This window comes from Hyperoodon ampullatus, assembly GCF_949752795.1.
Source record: "Hyperoodon ampullatus genome assembly, chromosome: 9".
In the NCBI taxonomy this organism is placed as follows: domain Eukaryota; kingdom Metazoa; phylum Chordata; class Mammalia; order Artiodactyla; family Ziphiidae; genus Hyperoodon; species Hyperoodon ampullatus.
The window spans coordinates 96,395,502-96,421,749 of NC_136922.1; the positions used below are offsets into that span (position 1 = coordinate 96,395,502).

General features: G+C 42.2%; 1 protein-coding gene across 1 annotated transcript in view; it reads left to right on the forward strand.

Moving 5' to 3' along the window:
• Positions 1-19,644, forward strand: part of AGK (acylglycerol kinase) — a gene marked incomplete at both ends in the record, with an annotated part of 80,454 nt that extends 60,810 nt beyond the window's left edge. Inside the window, 7 exons of the mRNA XM_079711812.1 lie at positions 826-905; positions 4,075-4,132; positions 8,918-9,065; positions 9,523-9,617; positions 15,937-16,007; positions 17,995-18,079; positions 19,507-19,644. Coding sequence (XP_079567938.1) covers positions 826-905; positions 4,075-4,132; positions 8,918-9,065; positions 9,523-9,617; positions 15,937-16,007; positions 17,995-18,079; positions 19,507-19,644 — 675 coding nt within the window. The remainder of the gene's footprint in view (positions 1-825; positions 906-4,074; positions 4,133-8,917; positions 9,066-9,522; positions 9,618-15,936; positions 16,008-17,994; positions 18,080-19,506) is intronic.
• Between the last annotated feature and the right edge of the window lie 6,604 nt (positions 19,645-26,248).

The following is a 26,248-nucleotide window of genomic DNA, read 5'->3' on the forward strand; positions in this document are numbered from 1 at the left end:
TAATCTTCTGCTTACACTGGTTCTAATGATGGCATGGTGGAAACCGAGCTGGTTCTGTGCCTGTTTAGCAAATTCTGTGGAGTTGTGTCTGGCATTTGGCAGCTCTCTTTAGAATGTGGGTACCCTTGGGCTTTAGCTACAATTCTGAGCTACCAGGAAAGTCCCTTTCAGAATCCTGGTGTATATATTTTCATATAGGAAAGCCCATCATGAAGTATAAACTCTTGAAGGCAGTGGCTCAATTGTGTGTTTTCTATATATTGCTAAATAAACTCACTGACTTATTAGAAGCTTGCTGATTATAATATGCAGCATTTGGCCATAAAGCACTGAACTAAATCCAAATCACTTTTCATCCTGATCTGTTATGACAAATATCTGGCTGTATTTTCAGATATCCAAGTGAAACATTCTGGAGTACCTACCAGGACGCTGATCTTCCTTGATAGCTCTTGGCCCTCCACAGAGAGTGCAGGCTTAAATTATCTTTGCCTTGGACAAGTATAAGAGGGAGAAGAAATTCTGGCTGACCTGACTAATTGGTCCAAGAGTCAGCATAATGATTACAGTCTGAAGTATGATACTATGTTTTCTTGCCAGCGGATTCATGAGGCCTAATACATAAAAGTTAGCTTCATTTTACAGGACAGTTTATTTAAGTACTTTTACTGAGTACTCACAGAATTAATTTCTTAAATTTGGAACATCCCTTTTAGAATTTTGGTTTGATGAAACGTAGGCCATGAACGTTTGCTGGTTACTTACCTGTAGAGAGTTCCAAGTTATTGTCGTCATTAATTTAACTTAAATGTGTTTAACTTCCAGGGTGAAAAGGAACAGCCTGTGTTTGCACTGACCGGCCTCCGATGGGGATCCTTCCGAGATGCTGGCGTCTCAGTTAGCAAGTAAAGGGGCACTGTATTAACGGGTGGTGATTTTAAGACACCTTCTTATTCTCTCCCTGTCTTTGCGGTTTCGATATGTAGTGATCTAGGAGTTAGTGTGGTTGAATTATGTGTGAATAGCAGAGGTAGAGGTTTAAGTTCTTACGTGCAGAGAGGCGGCGGAGAGTTCCGGTTTCCTCCACGCTAGCTTGGCGGAAGCTCAAGAGGAGCAGCGTGCATCTCTCTTTCTAGACGTTGTGTTTGAGCGTGGGTGAGGCCACGCTAGCCCGGAGGGGCACTGGATGGCCTCTCCTCCCGTGGCCTCCTTAGCTGGGTACGAAGTCAGAGGCACCGCTGGGGCCACAGCCTCGTGGAGCTTTCACAACCCTGGTTGGAAGACCCCCCAACGAGAGGTGTTCTTTCTGAAAGCCTAGCAGATCCACAGACCCCAGGCTGCCTCTTTCAGAGGAGGAAGAAAGGCAGATGCCTGGCTATGTTGGGAGATGGAAGAAACAGGCCTGTGGAGGAGGTGATTAGAGGGCCGCCTCTGGCTTTTCATGTGAACGGGCTTATTTTTGGAGAATTCATCGTGTAGAATAGGCTCCTGGCTCGGAAAGAGAGTGTGTCCTGTTCTGTTGCATGGAGAGGCCGCTTGGGCAGGGCTTCCTGAGGTGGGGCTGAGCAGACGCGGCGTGAGGTGCCCTCCTCGCTGGTGGGCGTGTTAGTTTTTCTTTACCTCTTCTTGAAAACGGGCTTACAATTTTAGTATGGTTTAAATGAATTATGATTGATCTCACACACAGCTTTTATCAAGAAACCCCTCTTTCACATTGTAGGCATTCCTGCTCATTTTCTTTACAGAAATTTCTTTTTTTTTTTTTGATGTGGACCATTTTTAACTTTATTGAATTTTTGTTATAATATTGCTCCTGTTTTATGTTTTTTTTGGCCGTGTGGCCTGTGGGATCTTAGCTCCCCGACCGGGGATCGAACCTGCACCCCCTGCATTGGAAGGCGAAGTCTTTTAACCACTGGACTGCCAGGGAGGTGCCTACAGAAATTTCTCTCATTTGTTTCTGGTTATTCCTGCTAATGAAGTTCCTGACAGTGGACTGTCAAAAGAGAGATATCACTATGTTATATCATACACTGTGTTCTTTACTATTTCACAGCTTTGGGCTTCCCTGGTGGCGCAGTGGTTGAGAGTCCGCCTGCCGATGCAGGGGACATGGGTTCGTGCCCCGGTCTGGGAGGATCCCACATGCCGCGGAGCGGCTAGGCCCGTGAGCCATGGCCGCTGAGCCTGTGTGTCTGGAACCTGTGCGTCCAGAGCCTGTGCTCCGCAACGGGAGAGGCCACAGCAGTGAGAGGCCCGCAAAAAAAAAAAAAAAAAAAATATATATATATATATATATATATATTTATTTCACAGCTTTTATTTGCAAGTATGCCGTGGTTATCTTGATTCCAGTTATCTTTGTGTCTGATCTGTAATCTCAAATGCCAGCAATTTACCAAGAGGAATTGCTTAGTTTCCCCTGAGAAAGTCTGATGAGAGCAAATTGCTTTCTAAATGTATTGAGCACAAGCATAGGTCAGCCCTTGAGGAATATCACACGCAGGCCCATACTCTGTTTGATTTCTGAGCAGTGAATTTTAAAATTCTGGTTGTTGTTATACCTGGACTAGGACCATGCACTGAGTCGCTCTGTGTGTCATGAGAGAAACAATCGGGATGCGAGAAACCAATTCCTAGCTGGCCTCAGGAAGACCGCAAGCGCAGTGTCAGAACTTGGTATTGATACAGATGGAGAGAACTGCAGGCAGTTTAGAAATAAACTGCCTTGGATGGGATGTGTTTCTGTCTGGCTAACTGGGAAAAGAAGCAAATCATTGAGTAACCTTTGAAACAAAATAACAAAAACAAAAAACTTAGATGGTCAAAGCCCTCATTAATAGCATCGCGGTACTTAACCTGGGTAATGGTTAGAGTGGTTCCGCATTGCTCGCTGGATAGCTAAACTCCTTATTTGGGCATTCAAGGCCCAACTTAATCCGTCAGCACCCCTAATGACAGAGTTGTGTATCTTTGCTTTAAATAAAGCTTTTGCTCTGGCTGTTACTCTCAGCGTTTCCCGTACTTACACTACTCCTTCTGCCTAGAATGGTTTTCTTCCCTCTTTTATGTATCTAAATCCAACCCATGTTTCTAGGTCTCAGGCCCTTACTTTGTTCTTGTGTCATTCATTATGCAAGTGCGGCTGCGTCAGTGATTTTAGGCCCTTAATGATTTCTTGTGCCTTCTTGACTTTCCTTACCAATGAATAGTGATCAGTTTATACCATGTCATATAAATATGTTTATTTATTTGTTGTTTTCTATTACTTTGGGGGGCCTTATTTTCTCAAATTAGGAGCCCTCAAAGGCAGGAATTTTATATTCTTTATATTGCTTCGTTTCCTCCATATACATAGTAAGTGCTACATAAATACATATTGATCCAAAACAAATAGGGAGCAGTTAAGGTGGGCTGGTAGGTGACAGAGATAAGTTTTAAGAGAGAAATCTACTTTATGCCACTTTTCTAATTCCAACTAGGCATCTCTTTCTCTTCAGTAGCTTTTAGGTATTTAGCAATAAGAAGTAGACCCTCTTCATTCCCAGATTTCACATTTGCCATTTTCAAGCTGCATAACACGAGTAATGTGAAATTATGCTGATTTACAGATTTTAATTGTATGTTTGTGTGTGAGAGAGAACACGGTGTACAGAATGCAGCCATTTAGCTCATGAGTAATACATCAGCACCCAGCAACTGCATCTCATTGTGGCTTTATCACTCCCCACTCATTTGGAATGTATACTCAACTGTATTCCATGGTGGAAGGTATATATTACGGTGATACCTGTGCATTTAGAGATTCAAGGAGACTCTGATTGTATATCCCTTGTAGATTGCAAGGATCTAGCTGCTGTATAACTAATTATGTACGGTTTGACATGGTATTCAAATGCAGATTAAAAACTTACTGCAATACTTTTTTTAATGCTAAACCACAGTCTCCAAGCCTCCAGAGCAGACACTCATGGTAAAGGTGTAATTCTAATGTATTATCCGTCATGAATGGTATCTAGCACATTGATAGTTCTTTTAATATTCTAATTACATTTTTATCTTGGTCTTTCTCAGGTACTGGTATCTTGGGCCTCTAAAAACCAAAGTAGCCCACTTTTTCAGCACTGTTAAGGTAAATGCAGTTTACAATGTAGAAGCTTGACCTCTGGTATTTTGTTGTTCCTCTGTGATGTGTGTATTTGGAACTTTTATAAATTTCTTTCATTTATTTATTTACTTATTTATTTATTTATTAGTTTCTGCTTTGTAACAAAGTGAATCAGTTATACATATACATCTGTTCCCATATCCCCTCCCTCATGTGTCTCCCTCCCTCCCACCCTCCCTATCCCACCCTCTCGGTGGTCACAAAGCACCGAGCTGATCTCCCTGTGCTATGTGGCTGCTTCCCACTAGCTATCTACCTTACGTTTGGTAGTGTATATATGTCCATGCCTCTCTCTCACTTTGTCACAGCTTACCCTTCCCTCTCCCCATATCCTCAAGTCCATTCTCAAGTAATAAATTTCTTGCTACAGATGTATATATATAGCGTGCTCTAACACTAAAATGGGGCATATTTACTTATATACAAATGCAGAAAGCATTCCTGTTGTGATTCCTCTCATCTACCAACTTATCCTCTCCATTACCAAGCCCATATTTAATTTCATTTTAGTATTTTACTTCCCTTTGTCTATTCATTCACTCACTCTAACCAGACAAACTTTGAACACAGTAACCTGTATCTCATTAACTATTTGCAAGTGTGTCTATATTAGCATCTGGAAATGAATTGAAGTTTTGTATCTAATCATATAGGCTTGTGTATAATATAGGAGGTTTCAAACTATGCTTTGTGCTTCAAACTATGCTTTTTCAAACTAGCCAGATGTGGGTAGTGGTTGCTGTATTGGACAGCACAGGTATAGAGACAGTTGTCATCATCAGAGAAAGTTCTACCAGGCCATGCTGCTGTAGACTATACAATGAAAAATACTGACATAGAGAAAAGCTCAACAATGTATATTAATGAAAATGCTAATAGAAAAGCCATACTTAATCTGTGTACTATATACTGTGTTCAGCTTTTACGCAAATCAAGGTAGTATATTTATAAGTCGACCAATCTGAAAATTGGCAGGTGAAGTTTGAATGTAGTGAAAAGCTTGGTTTTAATGTTAACATTCAGAGTATCGAGTGTTTTTCGAATTACAAAATAATATATGTCCATTGCAAAATGTTTGGAAAACATAGCTCCCATTACCTTCTAAATAAATTCCAGATGGATAACAAAACCATTAAAGTACTAGGGGTAACCAATCTACATGATTATTAAAATGAACTTGGGGCGCCAAGGACTTTCTATACCTAAGGCAAATTGTGTGAGTAAAATGCATTACTGCTGTTGCTTGAGGGGATAATTACATTGGTGGAGTAGGGATTGCATTCAGGAAGAAATAGAGTAACTACATATTTAAGTTGTAGAATCTGGGAGCATGTAAACTGTTTCCATCATTTCTTCAGCAAACAATTACTGCATACCTGTTGTGTGGCAAGTCCTGCTATATATTTGGAATGCAAAGTCAAATAAGACAGGTTTCCTGCCCTCCAGAAGTATTCAAGTGCTGGGGGTGAGGTCCAAGTAAATCAGCAGTTTGGCAAGTGCTAAGAGAGAAATATGGAGAGAATAAGATGGAAGCAGAGAGGAGGGGCATTTACTCTGACTGAAGGTTGGTAAAGTCAGCCCAGGGAAGGTGACACTTTTGCCAGATTTTGAAATACATACAGGACTAGATAAATGGCATTCTGCCAGATTTTGAAATACATACAGGACTAGATAAATGGCATTCCAAGTGGAGCGGTGAGGATGAGTGAAGTCACAGTGGTGTAACACGGTCTTTAATTATGGCCAATGCAGTAGCATGGCGGGAAGGGGACTTTGAGGGTTGGGTCAGGACCGCTTATGGCAGGTTTTGATGTGGGATCTGACATTTATCACTAAAGCACTACAGGGTTATTGAGTCTTAAGCAGGGGAGTGGCAAGAGCAGATTTTCACTCTAGAAAAATTGTTTGGCAACAGTGTGGACCAGAGGTTGGACATGGGTAGTTAAAGGCAAAGGCATCAGGTAGAAGATTGTTAACATCATCCAGTTGAGAGGTGATAAGGTGGTAACAGTGAGTATTGACCACAGAGGATGGATTAAAGAGGTACAGCCCTCAAAAACTGGAAAGAGCGTGTAGTCTTCCCAGATTTCTGGTTTGAGGGACTAGAGTTTGGTAGCTAGAGTTTTCCCTTAATGCTGATAATATTAGAGTAGAATCAAGTTTGTGAAGAAAGATGAAGTTTTCAATTTGGCACATACTGAGTTTAACATACTGGTGGTGCAGACAAGTGGCGATACAGTCGTGACTTCGGTCTGGAATTCACAGAGATCTGGGCTAAAAAAAATAGGTGTAAATGTCATAAGTGTATGAGTGGCATTGAGCTATGGATTTAATGAAGTTACTATAGAGAATAGATGGCCAGGAATAGCTTTCATTTAAAGAGCCAGAGACGATGCCTGGGAACCGCTAAGACAGACTCCAGGAGGAAGTACCAACATAGAAGCCGATGGAAGAGAGAATTTCAAAAAGAGAATGAGATTTCAAGAAGCAACGGCAGAGTCTAAATAGAGGCAGGAAAGTGAGGTTCGGTAGCCTGTGGGTGGAAGAGCTGAAGGTTCAGTAGCCTGTGGGTGGAAGAGCTGAAGCTGCACTGAAGAAAGTTCAGGGGTAAATGGGAGCAAAATGTAGAGGCAGTAGAGCCACTCCCTCAAGGACCTCGACTCTGAAAAGAAGGACATAAAAAGACAAAAGCTAATGAGAAATATGGGGCCACTGGAGTGTTCTGTTTTTTTAATTGGAGAGATATCTGTGTCTTTATTTCCTGAAGCAGAGGGAAAAAGAATGGGAGGAGAAGAGAGAAAGGACACAAAAAGCATGACTGACTCAGCTAGTTCCATGAGCATGTGGAAGGGAGTGGGATCCAAAGTCCTGGACTAGCCTTGGATGGGGGAGGGATGCCTTTTTCCTTGAGACAGGAGAGAAATAAAGAAGAGGTACAGATGAAAACATATTTATAAACAGGTAAGGCGGTTCTCACTGATGTCTTGACATTCTCACTGAAGTGCAGGAAGCAAGTGATCTTTTGAAAGCGAGGTGGTGGTGGTGGTGATGGTGGTGGTGGTGATGGCGGTGGTGGTGGCGGCGGTGGTGGTGATGGCGGTGGTGGTGATGGCGGTGGTGGTGATGGCGGTGGTGGTGATGGTGGTGGTGGTGATGGTGGTGGTGGTGATGGTGGTGGTGATGGTGGTGGTGGTGATGGTGACGTTGATGGTAGTACGGGGAGTTTTGAAGAAAGATGAAAATAGGTTTAGAAGTATTATCAAGTGGCATGGACAACCTTAGACCAAGAATTTGTTGACATGGATATGCTCGTTTGGGTGATTGTTTTCCCTGTGTCAGTACTCAGCAGGAGTGTTTTATTTCCCCTTCTAATAATATTGAAACACAATGTAGAAGTACAGACAGACACCTAGTGACAGATCGATCAAGAATGGGGGCTTTTCAGGGCAAACATTATGGAAGAAAGAAGACACGAGGGCCAAAAGCAATGGGAAAAGAGAGTGATGTAAAGTAACCCACTGTTCATCTGGTTGGCCTGAGGACAAATGGCGTGGTCAGGGGCCGGGATTCTCAGTGCGACTGAGAGCTTGGTGTGGTTAGGGTCTCCACGGGCCCCCAAATCACACCCCTCTCTTCCTCCTCTGACTAACCAAATGTAGGAACAAAGCAGATGGAAATCAACATACCAGCTTTATAAATGTCAGCAGGAGTGAAGGACACAGCTTGGATACGTGGTCACAATCTGATTTCCTAATTCTCCAAATTGAATTTATCCACTTAAAACATCTCCTTCGGGGCAGAGACTGCTAAGTAAGCTCACTGCGTGAGGAAGCAGTGGATGCGTGAGTCCCCAGGACGGCCACCTGCAGAGTGAGAAGAGAAGGGGTTGGATCTTTCTGGACTTGGGAAGGAGTAAGAGATGGAGTGAAAGAAGCTGGAATTGTTACTCTTTTGTAATTCACCCCATGGAAACTTGAGAACAAGGGAGTAGTTCACCCTAAGAGCCATTGGGCACAAAAGAATCAACCAGAAGAATATGGGAAGTGATTAGATGGTAGGATATCAGGGCTTTAGATTTCTAAGATGGATTAGTTCCGGGTACCGATAAGGACCGGGACGTGGCCATGGAAATCGGTGGCTGTGGTAGGTTAGAGGTGACGTCAAGGGCTGAGAGGCTAGGGTGTTGTTTTCATCATCCCTGGGGACACTGATGGGACCCAGGATGGCACTGGACTCGGTGCCAGGAAGAAGACAAATCTAGAGTTGAGAATGATGGCCTTTGAAGCAGGAATGAGAGGCCTTGGCCTGGATTTCGAGGCTGGACTAAATCAGTCTGGTCTCTGAGTGGAATATGATAACAGAAGTGAAGAAGGTATGTGATACAACTGGATTTCATGTTTGTGTCACCATCTCTAAGTCAAAGTATCGGTTGACTCTATGCTTGTGCATACTGAGGTTTTCCTGGACAAGTATAAGCAGTGGTTGGTTGCTGGTCCACGTTGATCTCCTCTCTGCTCTGTGTTAGGAGAGCAATGGAGGCCGCAGTCACTGGGTTCCTATAGGCCTTCAATAGGAAAAGAAAGCTTGAGGACTCCACACTCCAAATCAGAGATAATTTCATCCCATGAGAGGAGATTACTAGTTAGCTTTCAAGCAGATATGGGTGGAATACTATCCTTTGTAGAGAGAAACCCCAAGAGTTTGGAATCGTGTTGCATGATAAAGGTTTTTGTCTCTTCACATTGACAGGAGTGGCCTCAGACTCATCAAGCCTCTCTCTCATACACGGGACCTACAGAGCGACCTCCCCGTGGAGCAGAAGAGACCCCTCCACGGCCCTCTTTGTACAGGAGGATATTACGGAGGCTCGCATCCTACTGGGTGCAGTCGCAAGACGGTGAGCAGCGTGGGGACTGATGACTGGAAAGCCCTGGTCAGCTCAGGCCTGCCTGAAGCGGACCCCACCTCAGGGTTCGACTCTTCTAGAGCGGGGGAAGCCTTTCCAGCATCACTGAACTCAGCCCTCTGTGTGCACAGTGCAGGCCCCAAACGGCAGCAGCAGTGTCCCATGAATGGGAACAGCCTGTTGTGACTCCCAGTGACTCCCTTTCTGTCACCAACCTTTATGTTATTGTGGCTACTTTTATAGGGATGTCTCAGGCATAGAGATTCCATTTTGAGCCTGGCCCTTTAACCTGTGTATCAAAAGTATGAGATAAAGAAAACTAAGTGGGGTGGGGGGGTTGGTCAGCAGATGGGCTTGGGAGGCCATCTGAGCCACTAGTAGCTGGCCGTGGTGGTGGTGCTGAGATGTTCATGGGAGACATTGACCTGTATCGAATGCATTCACACAGCCCCCCAAGAGGTGAGCCCAGAGGTCTGGAAAGAAGTGCAGCTGTCCACCCTTGAACTGTCCATCACGACCCGGAACAGTCAGCTTGACCTGGCAGTAAGTGTGCTTTTTTTTTTTTTTTTAAAGTAGAAAAGCATCTGGGAAAAAGTGACAAAGGCTACATGCTCTTCCACTAACTTGGTATTTTTATTTTTACCCTGTGGGGATAGAGAGTGGAAGGGTCAGGAACAGGAGGATGTGGGGTGCCTTTGAGGAATAATAGCAATGAGAAGAAGCAGCGAGTGAAGTGCCTAAAAGCTTAAGGGGCTCTGATCAAGTATCTGTTGCCAAGGCTTCTGCCTGAGAGAACTGAGGGCAAAAGGCCTTTGGAAGTGGAGTTAGCCTAATCCCATTTGTCACAGAAATAAAAATTTGTGGAACTTTTACTTGAGTAAATATCCATTATTTTTGTGACTATATTAAATATGTAGATTTAGGTCTCCAGGAGAGAAAACTATATGTACATCTACATTTATATAGATGTATATATGTATACACACAAACATCTCTGTTTTACATATTGAGTCCAATCTATTGACATGCACTGACCAGTATGGTAGCCACTAGTCACATGTAGCTGCTTAAATTTAAATTAATACAAATAAAATTTAAAACTTATTACTTGTGCCACATGAGAAGTGCTCAATAGCCATATGTGGCTAGTAGCTACCATATTAAAAAGCGCAAATATAAAATATTTCCATAGTGCAAAAAGCTCTCCTGGATAGTGCTGATATAGATAATACGCTAAAATTTTTTTGAAATAAAGCAGAGGTTAGCAAACTGGTCTGCCACCTGTTTTACTACAGCCTGCAAGCTGAGAATTGATTTTACATTTTTAAATGGTTGGAATAAAGTCAAAAGAAGGATTATATTTTGTGATAGGTAAAAGTATACCAAATTCAAGTTTCAATATCCACAAGTAAAGTTTTATTGGAACATAGCCATATTCATCCATATCCATGTTTGTGGCCACTCTTATGTGGCAGTGGCAGAGCTGAGTTGTTACGACAGAGACTGAATGGCCCAAAAGCCTAAAACATTTACTATCTGGCCATTCACAGTAAGGGTTTACTGACCCCTGGTCTAGAGAAAACTTTAGTAGTTTATGTTAATGAGAATGCCAGTAGGAAAGCTATCCTTGACCGTGGACTAATATTATGTTCAGCTTTTATGTGAATCAAAGTAGTATGTTCACAACTAACCTGGTCAGTCTGAAAACTGGCACATGGAGTTGAACATATGAATGTAGTAAGATGAATGAGGGGGACAAGTGTAGTGAGAAGTTTGATTCCAATATTAATATTCAGAGTATTGGATTGCTTTTTAATTATAAAGGTAATGCATGTCCATTGTATAACATTTGGATCACATAGCTCTTTTCACCTTCTAAACTGATTCTGGTTGGATTAAAAGGTTAAATGTGAGAAAATAAAACTATTAAAAACACTAGAGGGCTTCCCTGGTGGTGCAGTGGTTGAGAGTCCGCCTGCCGATGCAGGGGACACGGGTTCGTGCCCCAGTCCGGGAAGATCCCACATGCCGCGGAGCAGCTGGGCCCGTGAGCCATGGCCACTGAGCCTGTGCGTCCGGAGCCTGCGCTCCGCAACGGGAGAGGCCATAACAGTGAGAGGCCCGCGTACTGCATTAAAAACAAAAAAACAAAAAAACAAAATACTAGAGTGAAATCTTAAGTGATTATCAATATAAACTTGGGAGGACAAGGCCTTTTCAAGACTGGCATCTAACCAAAAATCATATTGATGCATTTGTCTACTTCTAATAAAAAAGAAACTATAAACAAAAATTTTAATGACATTCATTTTTAGATTTCCTTTATAATTTATCAACCTTTAAAAAAAATTTTTTAATGACAAATTGGGAAAAATATTAGGATGTGATATACCAGGAGTTAATAGCTTTCCTTTATACTTAACTGTTAGGATAATCAATAAGAAATGGGCAAAGCAGGGGGCATAATTAGAAATTCACAAAGGAAATAAACATGAAAAAAATCGCTTATATTTACTACATGATAAGCACTGTCCTAAGGATTTTACACAGTGTCAGCTCATGTAATCCTCATAACTACACTATCAGGTAGATATAACTTCTGTCTGAATTTCATAGGTAAAGAAACAGAAAAAGTGCTCAGTATCAAAGAAATACAAATTAAAATATTAAATATTGAATTGCCATAGATTAAAAAGCATGCTAGTGTTTGTTCACTGTTGGTGTGGATAAGAGAAATGGGCTGTCAGGTTTTCTTGAGGGAAAGAGAAATCGGAACACTTTCTCCAAGGCATTTTGGCAGTATATATTAAGCATCTGAAATGTAAGCATACCCTTGGCCCTATTAAGCATATTTCTAGAAATTTATCCTTCAGAAATAATCAGATGATACATAATGTAGAGAGTCTGAAAATGTTGGTGAAAGTGAATGCATTAAGGTTAAAAAAAATACTGTTAAAAAGAGGAATCTTAAAAAGAAAGATAAGATTTCTAATTATACATTTCCTTTATACTCAATCTCTGATGATATGTACTTCCAGTGTTTTGTTCATGTTCTTTAACCTTGTTCTTTGCTCTGATGACTGAATACCAATGAATGGATTGAGTTCAGTGAGTATGTATGTGATTGTAGCTCGAGATTAGCCTCATTCAGAGTGCCAAGAGCTTTTTATCTTTGTGCCAATTATAAAAGTATATGATCCTGTGCTGCTTATCATCAGCAGCAGCACATTCATTTTTTTCTCTCCTCTTTGTAAAAATAAAAGCAAATGCAATAAAATATTCAAAGACAATGAAGCTGCCATGTAATAGCTAAAAATGTTCATTTATCATTAAAAAAAACGTCCATTCAGAGTCTGAAAGAGGCCTGAGGGGTGTGGAATGCTTGAAAATTAAGACCTCTTGTAGAGCTATGTTCACTGTATTTATAATAGCAAAATATGTGAAACAAACTAATCAGGCCACTGATGAGAAATACATTTTGGTACATGTATTTAAATGTTCTCTATTTATTGACATGGAAAGACGTTCATTGTATATTGTTAAATGAAAAACCAGGTTAACATGATTTGCAGCAAATGATTCCATATTTATTTAAAAAAGAGGTACTCCCGTCTATACTTAAGTTTTGTGAATGATGGAGGTAAGGCTCCAGTTTTATATTCTGTCCATATAGAAAGCCAGTTGTCCAAGCACCATTTATTGAAATGTCCTTCCCCCCCACACCCCACTGATCTGCAGTAAACCTCTGCCATACGTCAAGTATCTGTATACATGGAGATGTTTCTAGTCTATTCTTTTGCTCTATTTTTCTATATTTGTAGTAATACTGTGTTTCTCTTAATTATTATAGTTTTATAGTAAGTCCCTCTATGTTTTTCTTCTTAAAGAGTCTCTTGGCTGTTCTTGGCTCTTCGACTTCTATAAATCCTTTAGAATGTTTATTAAGTTCCACATAAAAATCTGTTATAATATCGATCAGCATTACATTGAACCTGTAGATCAATTTGAGGAGAAATGACATTTCTACAATATTGACTCTTCTATTGTATGCATATGGCGTCTCTTCATTTATTTAGGTTTTTAATGTCTTTCAATGAAGTTTTATAGTTTTCTCTATAACATTTTGTCTTGCTGGGTAGATTCCTAGTTATCTTAATTTTTGATACTGTTGTAAACAGCATCTCTTAAATTGTTATTTTTAACTGATTTAGTTGATGGACATGTAATGATTTTTTATATTGATGCTGCGTCAGCAACCTAACAATCTTATTAAGTTTATGGATTCCTTTAGATTTTCTAGATTCAGTCATATCAACTGCAAATAGTGCAGTTGATATGATTTTTTCCTTTCAAATACTTAACCTTCTTCTAATCTTTTGTCTTATCGCATAGGCTAGGGCCTCAGTACAGTGCTGAACAGAAGCAGTGATGGCAGGCGTCCCTGTCTCATTCCAGATTGAGAGAAAGGCTTCACTGCTTCATTCTTGAGTTTGATGGGGTTTTTTATAGATACCCTTTATCAAATTAAGGAAGTCCTCTTCCACCCCTATTCTAGTTTGCTCAGAGTTTTTATCATGAGTGGATCTTTAATTTTATCAAGTACCTTTCCAGCCACTACTGAGATAAGGCTTTTTCTCACTGAATCTGTCATTGTAGCACAACACATTGATTTTCGCACGTGCACTCTTAACAAAAGTCAAATCCTTGACTTGCACGTATATCTGCTTATCCCCTTCCATGTCTAAGATACATTTCGGTCTTGGCATGTCCCAAACCGAGCTCCTGGTCTGCCCTTCCACCCCCGAAACCTGCCTTCTCCTCCGTCTTCCTGCAGCGCAGTCGGTTGTAATTCCACCCTTTTCATTGTTCAGGCCAAACATCTGGCTCCTCTTTCTCGTCGCATCAAATCTCAGAGGATGTCCTGGCGGCTTCACCTTCTAAATATTGCCAGCGCGTCTCGTAGTGTCCGCTGCCAGCTGATCCAAGCCACCATGGTCTTTTAGCCCGATTATCACAATATGTTCCTAAGGGGTCTCCCCACTCTTTTCCCTTTTCTTCTCCTTTAAACACAGTAGCCAGAGAGATCTTAATTTAAAAAAAGCCAAATCATATTTCTCTGCTTAGAACCTTCCGGTGGCTCCGCACTTCACTCATCCTAACAGCCAGCTTCCTCGTGGGGGTGCACAAGGCCCTAGTGCTGCAGTGCCTGAACCTTCTGATTCCATCTCCTCTCGTCCCCTTTTCTCACTCTGCTCCAGCCATACTGGCCTCCTCGCTGTTCTTTCCCACGTCAGGCCTGCTCCCACCTGAGGCCCCTGCCCTGGCAGTGCCCTTCGTGTGGCCTGCGCTTCCCTAGACCAGTGGTTCTCAAAGTGTGGGCCTTGGGTCAGCAGCAGTAGCATCGCTTGGGACCTTGTTAGAAATGAAGATTCTTGGGGCTCACTCGACCTACTGAACCATAAGCTCTGACCTGTGTTTTAACAGGCCCTCCAGGTGATGTTTGCTAGAGTTTGCCCTGGATTTCCGCAATGCCCTCACCTCCTTCAGGTGTCTGCTTAGAGGTTACCTTGTCAGTGAGGCCTACCTGGACCCCTCTTTAAAAACGCCACCAATCGTGCTTGCTTCGGTAGCACGTATACTGAAAGTGCCACCAATACCACCTTTTATCTCATTTTTATAATATACTCTAATAATACTTCTAATATACTCTATAATTTGCCGTCTATGCTAATATACATACAGTCCACAGTTTACTATTTTTATACGGATATACTCTAACATACTTCTAATATACATGAAGTTTATTATTTTATTATGGTTGTGTTTTGTTTATCCCTTCCACTCTCTCTGGTAGAATGTAAGTTCTTTGTAGGCAGAAATTTTTGTTTTTTTCATTCATTGACACAACCCTAGCGCTTAGAAGAGTTCATGGTACATAGGTGACAATAAGTCATTTAATACAAGGTGACCCTGGAGCAGAGTTATCCCTCTATGTTTTGTGATTCCTAGTTGAGATGTCAAGTTGTGCTTTGGTAGTGCCCTTTAATCTTAGGCACAGGCTGTCAGCTCTCAGGGGCCTGGGGGTGATCCTGGGGCTACAGGTTTTGAAGCTGTCCAAACATAAACAAACCTCTATTTGACGCAGACACAGAAGTGTTGGGATTGATTTACAGAGGGCCAGGTTTGTACTGGTAGCCACCAACTGGTGGTAAATTGTGGGGAGACAGGGGGAGGGTGGGGAGTGGCACAGGAACCAAGTCTGTTTTTGTAGCCACTTCCTTGTAGCTCAATTCTTCCAGAACATTCTGTGGTTGGGAAGGTAGAGTTTTAAAAACATTGCCATGGCATAAAAGGATTGCTGCTCTTCAACTCTGGTCACATACCAAGTTTGCATGTAGAGCATTTAAAAACACAGATACCTGGGGGCTCTCCACATCAAGAAGCTGATCCAGCCAGTGCGGCGTGATGATGACGTACAGGGAGGGTGGGGACTTGCTGGGAGAGAGGGGGCTGAAAGCTTGGCCTGCCGGGGGGGGGACCCTGGGGACTATAGCAGCCATGATCAGTGAGTGAGAGAACGTGACAGCCCTCCAAACCTGAGTTGTTACCTAGCTTATGTATGTCGTAAAAAAACAAGCAAGCGATAGAGATGAATTGTATGGTATGTAAATACCACTTCGATAAAGGTCTTAATGTAAAAAGAAGAAAAAGGACTGAGGATATATTCAGGATAAAGTCTTTGCAAGTAAAGTCCCCTCCGTAATACACAGCTCCAACCGCGACCCTCTAAGGCTAAAGGAGGGCAACAGGCTGCATTAGCCAAAATTGAGAGCGTTCATTTTAGTTTTCCTAACCTTTTTAGAGCAAAGAAGACTTTATGAACATCTGCATGGAACCCAACATGGTCAGCAAAGGAGACTTCATAACTATAGGGTAAGTGGACGGGGGTTTGTAGGCAGTGAGGCTTTAAGTAGTTTGTATTCTCAGACTTCACCAATCTGAGTGCCCATGCACTCCAAGACAGAGATCCAACCGAGGACTTGTCTGGTTTGGGAACCATAGCATCCTTTTTTCATTTGAGTTGGCATGTGTAGTGTACCTCTCCTACTTTGGCCTTCCCCATTCATTTCGGGAAGATCAGAGTATGGGAGGTGTCTTTGTCTTTCGACTGAAATGACAGGATTCAGTGTAGCGTGGTATCATGCCCAGAATTTTGGTTTCAGGGTCAGAACTACTGGGTACAAATCTTGATTTTGCCACTCACTGGCCTTATGACTTGGACAAATCCATTACCTTCTCTGAATCCTTTTCCCTGTGTATAGAATGGTGTGATATAATCACCTCTATCAGGATTGTTTTTGAGTCTCATACAAGGGACTGTGTGGGAAAACTCTTTTTCAGTGTGAAGCACTTCACAGCATCGGTTACCATTCATGTCAGCCCACCTTGCCCTCTTCCCAGGGCATTGGTGAAAAGGTATTGAGTACCTTGGACATTTTCCAGGCTTTTTTCCCTTTGCCACGACAAAATACCCTTCCAAGTCCTGTCTGATTTATTAAGCCCTACCTCTGCCAGAATTTTATTGGTTAAGAACGCTCTCAACCCTCTGCCAGCCTTCAAAGCATCTGAGGAGGCTGTGTTACCATGCCAACTGGGAATCTTCTCAGCTTTTTATGAGCTCTGTCTCAGAGCTCCCTCTGGCGCCCATCTGAGGATTAGACATTTCTGCTGCAGCAGCTGGGTCTCCATGGCTACTTCATTTCTCTGCACCAGCACCGGCAGTACAATGTCTTTCACCAGTTTGTGTTATTCTTGCCTTTGGTACCAATTCTTCAGTTGCTGAATAGCTGCTTCTGCAGCCTTTGATTTACTTAACTGTAGTAAAAGGAAGAAGGGAAAAGTCTTTCTTCTCCTAGGAAGGGTCCAGAAGCCACACAGTGTCTTAATTGAACGTCTGGCCAGTGGGACCAGCTGCATTTGAATCTCCTTCATAACACTGACATCCAAAAATAGGAAGAAAAACCGGTGATACTGCTTAAATCAGACGAAGTCATTATGTTCTGCATTGTTGCTGTCATCTTCAGCAGCAGAAATAACATGGTTTCCTTTTGGTCTCTACAGGAAGTGAAATCAAGTAATGTCTGTTTCCTCTGGGTATCTGATAAGAACATTGTAAAGCTGCTTTAGAAAGTGGATGAAGTTTCATAGATGAAAGAATGGACTAATTTTCTGAGATTAGCTTTTACCCCTTTTCCACTGACCCTGACTGGCTGAAGGGTATATACACGAGGGGGGGAGTGTGTGTGTGTGTGTGTGTGTGTGTGTGTGTGCGCGCGCGCGTGCGTGTGCACGCACGCGTGCGTGTGTGGACAGGCTGATAATTTTACTCTAAAGCCATGTAGTCAAAGTAAAGATGCACTATGCTAAGTAGACTGTTTATATCAATATGGAGAATCATTCAAGAACTACTAAGATTGGTTGTTCATATAAATAACTAGTTTAAATTAGAATAAAAAATTTTCTCCTTTAAGTAATAGACTCACAAGAAGTACCAAATATCAAAAGTTTAGTATTTTTCTGAAGAATTTCTTCATTTCATTCCAATTTTTAAATTTGAGATTTTTAAATAGCCCAAGAATTAGGTATACATGGAACTATTTAAAAATAAAAAACAATTCAGAGAAAAAACAGTCTTAACTTCAAGCACAGTTCTCTGCAATAAATAAACCTCAATCTAGAACGTATCTCAACATTAAGCAACAATCACTGGGGGAAAAATTATTCACAGAACCCCATGGTTCAAGAGATTATGAGTTCATCTATTTCATCTCATCAAAAGACAGGCAGAACTTGCTATGTTCTTGCAGTCGAATGCAGTTGCCAGCACTGGTTTCCAAGCTTGTTTTTCCTGTACCAACAGAAGTAAAAAGGTGAGAGACCCCAAGGTGCGTGCTGACGGCACCGAGTGTCTTCAGGCCAGCCGCTGCACTTTGCTTCTTCCTGAGGTGAGCGGGGGTGAGCTGTCCCAGAGCTTGTGGTTCTTTCCTGGTCTGTCTGCCTTCCTGTTTTCTTCCCCCTCCTTCCTATTAACAGACCCTTTTTTAGGTACCTTGTACGTGCTGAGCACTGTGCCAGGCTCTGGGTTACATTAAGGGAGACCTGAAAAGATGACAGAAGCCCCTTCTGAGTCACGGGTTTAGAGTTGGGCTCCTGAAGACTTCAGGTGTTGTCAAGCCAAGGCTCTGTATAGTGATCCTTAGGTCTCCTGAGCTTTTATTTTTCTGAATGTAAATTATGCAGATAGCTACTATACCCACAAAGTTCTCCAGTTAGCAAATGTTAATAGTGGATTATGGCTTCACTTTTTAAAAAAAATTTATTTATTTTTGGCTGCATTGGGTCTTCGTTGCTGCACAAGGGCTTTCTCTAATTGCAGCGAGCGGAGGCTACTCTTCGTTGTGGTGCACGGGCTTCTCACTGCAGTGGCTTCTCTTGTTGCGGAGCACGGGCTCTAGGCGCAGGGGCTTCAGTAGTTGTGGCACGTGGGCTCAGTAGTTGTGGCTCATGGGTTCTAGAGCGCAGGCTCAGTGGCACACGGTCTTAGTTGCTCCGTGGCATGTGGCATCTTCCCGGACCAGGGCTTGAACCCCTGTCCCCTGCATTGGCAGGAAGATTCTTAACCACTGCGCCACCACAAAGTCCTAGCTTCACATTTTTTAAAAAGGATCTGGAAGCAGTTTTCAGGATGGCAGTAAATTTTTCTGTACTGGGAAATGCCAAGCTTAGTAGAATAACCTATTAGTGGAAAAAAACTTACTACAGGTGGCCTCTGAAGACTTGTGGCTATTAAACTAAGGTGTTCAAAAAGGTAAGTGTCCCCACAGTGGCTGGCACCATAGTTTCAACACAGCAAATGTTGAATTAAATGCATGAGTTACAGAAGGGTTTTATAGAATCTGTAATATTAATGATGCTATACCTTAGGTATAAAGCTAAGCAAGTCCTAAAGAACCATGAGAATCATCAAGTGGCTGTAATGGCTTTCCTCAGAGAATTGGCTGTTTCTCGCTTTTCATTTGAGAAAGATTAGGGCTGAGAAGGACATACATGTATGTTCTATGAATTCCTTAAAGATGTGACAGGACCCTGTCTTACAGTAAGCACCTGAAAATGATAACCTTGTTTCACAAATCCCAAAATACTCTGGGAGGAGAGAGAGGCCACTGAAACCTTTTTCATGGTGGTAGAATAGGGCTGTTTCCAGAACCAGCCCCGCATCTGACACAGGCACCGAAATACTCTTTTCAAAGAACATTAGACCAGGTCCTCAGAGAGGAGGCTCTTTTCCCTAACAACCTGCTCCGGTGCTGCAGTGATGATGAATTCCAGCCAGCGTGGGCATGAGCTGTTGTGAATATTCTCTTCTCCACAGGGAACAGGGGGCTCCTTCAGCATTGACAGCGAGGAATACGAGGCGATGCCCGTGGAGGTGAAACTGCTCCCCAGGAAACTACAGTTCTTCTGTGACCCTCGGAAGAGGGAGCAGCTGCTGCAAAGCACGGCCCAGTGAGCGGGCTGCAAGTGGGCGCCCAAGACTGCACTTTAGGCTACCCTGGGACCAAAAAGGAACCAAGGCCTCCCCGTGCCTGCAGCGCTGTCAGAGGACCCCAAGGGCCTGTTCATGGCAAGTACCCTCCACCCTCCTCTCTAGTGCTTCCTAGCTTTGCAGCCAGCTTCCCAGCAGCGCATGCTTTGACTCTGCTGTGACAGTCCATCCCTTCTAAATACTGCTTTTCCTCAGGCTAGTTCCAGGAAATCCCCACCCTCAATGGATGGAGATGGGCTAGACCTTGTTAGCTCCCCTGAGTGGGAAGCAGGATCCTGGGCTGAGTGGCTCTTCCTCTCCTGTTGGGCTCTGTGGCTGCCCTGGGAAGTCTAGGGAAGCGCCTGCCTTCTGCTGCCTCGTCCCGTTCCCCAGGCTCCTCCATGGGTGCTGCTACTTTGTGAGCTCCAATTCTTAGCGTCTTTCAGTTCTCTCCTTAATCCAAAACATACCTGAGGTGTTTCCCTCTTCAGCCATGGCTGAAATACTGTAAAACACTAGTTTTTTCCCCTGAAGTAGTGCTTCTTAAATGTTGGTTTGCATGAGAACCACCTGGGGTGCATGTTGAAAACTGACTTACTTGGGGCCCAACCCAAATCTAGTAACTCAGTCTGGGGCTGGAGCCCAGGAATATGCATTTTTAAAAAGGTGTCCACCTTCCCCAGGTGGTTCTACTACAAGAGGTGTCCCCCAAACTGAACAGGACACAGTCTTGTAAAGCAGCAGTCCACACACTATTCTGCTTATGTACTTCCTAAAAGTATTTTGAAAAATCATGTATCCCCTCAGTTTTAAGTTGACAGCTAAAATTTTTCATGGAAGTTAGTTGCCAAAGTATGGACTTTCTGGTGTCATGTAAATATTGATATTTTAAAATAAAACTGTTACATCACTGTCTTAAACATATTCAGTGTAACTGAAATACATAACAATTTAACAGTCATCCTCCATTTACAAATATAAGTTTTTTGTCATTGAAAATGTCGATTATCCTTGTATGTGTATCTCCAAACCACTTCCAGCAAATGGTATCATGATGTTTTTATGCTTGAAATTTTCTTTCCATTGGACCTATCTTCTTGCCACCAAAAAATGTAAGTGGAAGTAACTTTTTTTTAGTTCTTCAAGTGTTAACTCAGTACATAATAAATGTTATAAATTATTGAAATACAATTGATATTATAAATTTTTGATAATTAAAAATCAACATTTTATTAGAATACTCTTTATCCTAGAGTTCATTTATCAAAAAGCAGCTTTTCTGTGTTGTTTATTTAAGTTTTTTATTAATTTTTATTTTGTATTGGAGTATAGTTAACAATGTTGTTAGTTTCAGGTGTACAGCGAAGTGATCCAGTTATACATATACATGTATCTAGTCTGTTTCAGCTGTACAGCGAAGTGATCCAGTTATACATATACATGTATCTAGTCTTTTTCAGATTCTTTTCCCATTAGTTTATTACAGAGTACTGAGCAGAGCTTCCTGTGCTATACAAGCAGGTCCTTGTTGGTTATCTATTTTAAATATAGCAGTGTGTACATGTCAATCCCAAACTCCCAATCTTTCCCCCTAGTAACCGTAAGTAAGTTCCTTCTCTAAGTTTGTCTCTGTTTTGTAAATAGGTTCATGTGTATCTTTTTTTTTTTTAGATTCTGCATATAAGTGCTATCACATGATATGTCTTTCTCTGTCTGACTTATATCACTTAGTATGATAATCTCCAGGTCCACCCATGTTTCTGCAAATGGCATTATTTCATTCATTCCACTGTACATATGTACCACATCTTCTTTATCCATTCCTCTGTCAATGGACATTTAGGTTGCTTTCGTGTCTTGGCTACTGTAAACAGCACTGCAGTGAACACTGGGGTGCGTGTATCCTTTCAAACCATGTTTTTCTCCAGATATATGCCCAGGAGTGGGATTGCTGGATCATGTGGTACTTCTATTTTTAGTTTTTTTTTTTTTTTTTTTTTTTTTTTTTTTTTTTTTTTTTTTTTTTTTTTTTTGTGGTACGCGGGCCTCTCACTGTTGTGGCCTCTCCCGTTGCGGAGCACAGGCTCCGGATGCGCAGGCTCAGCAGCCATGGCTCACGGGCCCAGCCGCTCCGCGGCATATGGGATCCTCCCAGACCGGGGCACGAACCCGTATCCCCTGCATCGGCAGGCGGACTCTCAACCACTGCGCCACCAGGGAGGCCCTATTTTTAGTTTCTTAAGGAACCTCCATACTGTTCTCCATAGTGGCTGTACCAATTTATATTCCCACCAACAGTGCAAGAGGGTTCCCTTTTCTCCACACCCTCTCCAGCATTTATTATTTGTAGACTTTTTGGTGATGGCCATTCTGACTGGTGTGAAGTGATACCTCATTGTAGTTTTGATTTGCATTTCTCTAATAATTAGTGATGTTAAGCATCTTTTCATGTGTCTGTATGTCTTCTTTGGAGAAATGTCTATTTAGGTCCTCTGCCCATTTTTTGATTGGGTTGTTTTTTTTTGATATTGAGTCACCTGAGCTGTTTGGAGATTAATCCCTTATCAGTCACATCGTTTGCAGATATTTTCTCCCATTCTGTGGGTTGTCTTTTCATTTTGTTTATGTCTTTCCTTTCTCTTTTGTTCTCTTCTCTTGTGATTTCATGACTTTTAGTGTTGTTTGGATTCCTTTTTCCTTTCTGTGTGTGTTATCTATTGTAGATTTTTGGTTTGCAGTTACCATGAGGTTTTGATAAAACAATCTTGTTTATATATAGACTGCTATAAATTGCTGGTCTTTTAATTTCAAATGTATTTCCAATATCCTGCATTTGTGCTGTCTTCTTACAGTTGCTGGGTATGTTTGCCTTTACTGGTGAGCTTTTCCATTCATAATTTTGTTTCTAGTTGTGGCCTTTTCTTTTCTGCCTAGGAGTTCCTTTAGCATTTGTTGCAAAGCTGATTTGGTGGTGCTGAATTCTCTTAGCTTTTGCTTGTCTATAAAGCTTTTGATTTCTCCATCAAATCTGAATGAGAGCCTTGTGGGGTAGAGTGTTCTTGGTTGTAGGTTCTTCCCTTTCATCACTTTAAATATATCGTGCCACTCCCTTCTGGCCTACAGAGTTTCTGCTGAGAAACCAGCTGATAACCTTTTGGGAATTCCCTTGTACATTTTATGTTGCTTTTTCCTTGTTGCTTTTAATATTTTTTCTTTGTCTTCAATTTTTGCCAATTTGCTATGTGTCTCAGCATGTTCCTCCTTGGGTTTATCCTGCCTGGGACTCCGTGCTTCCTGGACTTGGGTGACTGTTTCCTTTCCCATACTAGGGAAGTTTTCAGCTATTATCTCTTCAAATATTTTCTCAGGTTCTCTCTCTCTGCTCCTTCTGGGATCCTTATAATGTCAATATTGGTGTGTTTATTAACATTGTCCCAGAGGTCTCCTGGATTTTCCTCTTTTCATACTTTTCTCTTTGTTTTGTTCCATGGCAGTGATTTCCACCATTCTGTCTTCCAGTTCACTTATTTGTTCTTCTGCCTCATTTATTCTATTGATTCCTTCTAGTGTATTTTTCATTTCAGTTATTGTATTCATCTCTATTCTTTTAATCTTTTAGCTCTTTGTTAAACAAACATTTCTTGTACCTTCTTGATCTGTGCCTCCATTCTTTTCTGAGATCTTTACTATCATTACTCTGAATTCTTCAGGTGGATTGCCTATCTCTCAGTTGTTTTTCTGGGGTTTTATCTTGTTCCTTCATCTGGGACATATTCCTCTGCCATCTCATTTTACCTAACTTTGTGATTGCGGTTTCCATTCTGCAGGCTGCAGAGTTGTAGTTCTTGCTTGTGCGGTCTGCCCCCTGGTGGCTGAGGCTGTGTAAGAGGCTTGTGCAGGCTTCCTGGTGGAAGGGACTGGTGCCTGCCCACTCGTGGGTGGAGCTGGGTCTTGTCCCTCTGGTGGGCAAGCCTGTGTCAGGGGTTGTGTTTATCGGGCAGCTGTGTTCTCAGCAGGACTTTAAGTAGCCTACCTGCTGATGGGTGGGGCTGCGTTCCCACCCTGTTGGTTGTTTGGCCTGAGGTAACCTAGCACTGGCTGTTGGGTGGGGCGAGGTCTTGTTGAGAAAATGATGGCCTCCAAGAGGGCTCATGCCAATGAATACTCTCCAGAACTACTGCCGCCAGTGTCCTTGTCCCCACAGTGAGCCACAGCTGCCTCCCGCCTCTGCAGGAGACCCTCCAATACTAGCAGGTAAGTTACGAGGTCTCCGCTTTTTCCCTGGATCCTGGTGCACGTGAGACCCTGTGTGTGCCCTTCCAAGAGTGGAGTTTCTGTTTCCTCCAGTCCTGTGGAATTCCTGCAATCAAACCTCACTGGCCTTCAAAGCCAGCTTCTCTGGGAGCTCCTCCTCCTGTTGCCAGACCCCCAGGCTGGGGAGCCTGACATGGGGCTCAGAACTTTCACTCCTGTGGGAGAACTTCTGGGGTATAATTATTTTCCAGTTTGTGGGTTGCCCACCTGGCATGTACGGGGTTTGATTTTATCACAATTGCACCCCTCCTACCATCTCATTGTGGCTTCTTCTTTGTCTTTGGATATAGGGTATCTTTTCTGGTAGGTTCCAGCGGTTTTTTTTTTGGTCGATGGTTCAGCAGTTAGTTGTGATTCTGTTTCCGTAAGAAGAGGTGAGCTCACGTCATTCTATTCCACCATTTTGTCTCCTCCCAAAAGCACATGTTATTTACAGCTAAGATGAAACAAGGCTTAACCTTATAGATGTAAATACATAAATAAGCATATGGGATAGAAAAAATTGTTATAACAATGTCATGCAGTTCTTTTGAGTTGCATATCAAAAATCACAGTGACCTATCAACAGCTTGATTAGATGCTCCTTTAGTTTGTTGAAGACAGAGAACTAGAAACTTACCTACCTTGCTGAGGATTTGGTAGCTAGGCATGATAATCACCTTGGTGCCCCTGAGGTTTTTTTTATATTCCAGAGGGCAGTGCACCACAGTAAGCCGGATGAAACGTAAGGTTTTCTTTTTGTAAAGAGGAAGGAAAATTGCACAAGGGGGAAGAGGGAAAGGAGAACTGGCTGGCTCACCCTCAGGTAAATCAGTTTTAGGACAGTGCATATGCTGGCACCCATGAACCCCTTGGAGAGTGAAGACCAATGCTTAAAGGATTATAAAACAGCTATGAAGAGACTATGACTGAAAAGCCCATAAAATAATGCTTACCTGTTTACCTCTGTGTTCTTCAGAGTGGTGTTAAAAGCTGTGCTTTTGCAAAAACAACAAAAAGCAGGCAGGTCCAAACATGCAGTCTAAGGAGCAACCACTCCATACTGCCCATGGAGGGAAGAGGGAGTGCTGTGGTATAAGAAAATACAGTCTACATAAGCCAAGAGAATCTGGCATATATTGATTCTATAATAGAGTGCAAAAGACCAGCACAGAATCTTGGCTACCCGCATGTATGTGTTTTAGTGATTCTAATTTTTCCATAGAAATAATGGAACATATGATTGGGGAAGGATATTTAATTCAGATTCGTTTTTATTCATTTTTAAATGTAAATATGTCCTAGTTCAAATTTTGTTTTCTTGATTCAGAGTATTTACTGAGAACATGGTTGCCTTATCATCTATTACCTTCTTTGTGTTGTCCTTCCATATAAGGTCCATGTAAAGGATGTTTCAGCAGCTATGAGAGACCCTCGTCAGCTAGACCTGGAATGCTGAGGGGTCCGAGGAGAACCCGAGTCCCCCCTTCTTGTTTAGTACAAACCTTTTGTCAGACTGCTTTCACTCAAAAACCAAGAGTATTTCTATTAAAAACAGAGCAAATATTTTATGTTAAATATAGTTCAGTATAAAGCCTTTTGCTTAACCCCATGGCCAATTTGTATGCATGGTTGTAATTACTATGTGCCAGTGCTTTACATGTGCGGATGATTAGCTGTGTTCTCACAACCCTAGGAAATAGGTAATACGTGGTCATGTCACTTGGAAGGTGGGAACCTGGCTTGGAACACAGAGCTAACAACGTTAGGAATTGAGTCTCTACTGCCTTAAAATAAGTAACTCCGCAGAAGGTTAAAAATAAAATATGTATGTGTGTATATGTGTGTGTGTATATGTGTGGATGATGTTTGTTTTAAAGTAAACTTTAGTAGGAGGAAGATGTGAAACCAAAAAGCTTTGGTCTCCGTGGGGTCCTTCTCCAGAAGTTGTCTGATATGATGGAGGGTGCACAGTCCTGGCTTTTCTAATGGAATGGGGACTGTTATTTCCAACTTCGGTTTCCATTACCTGGAGAATGTGTATCCAGACCATGGCCTCAAGGAGGACAGGCACCAGCTCTGGTTTCTTCCATCATCACCGTGAGGTCAGTGCTGAGCGCCATGGATTCTGCTCGTGCCCTGGGCTGTTGCTGCTTCCTACCACAAACCACATTTCTTGGACCAAGTGAAGGACTGCAGCACACATGTTCATGTTAAAATGTGAATTTTAATTGTAAAAACTGTCTTCTGTAAATATAGTTATATCAACCTCTCTGCATACAACTTGGTTCAGATA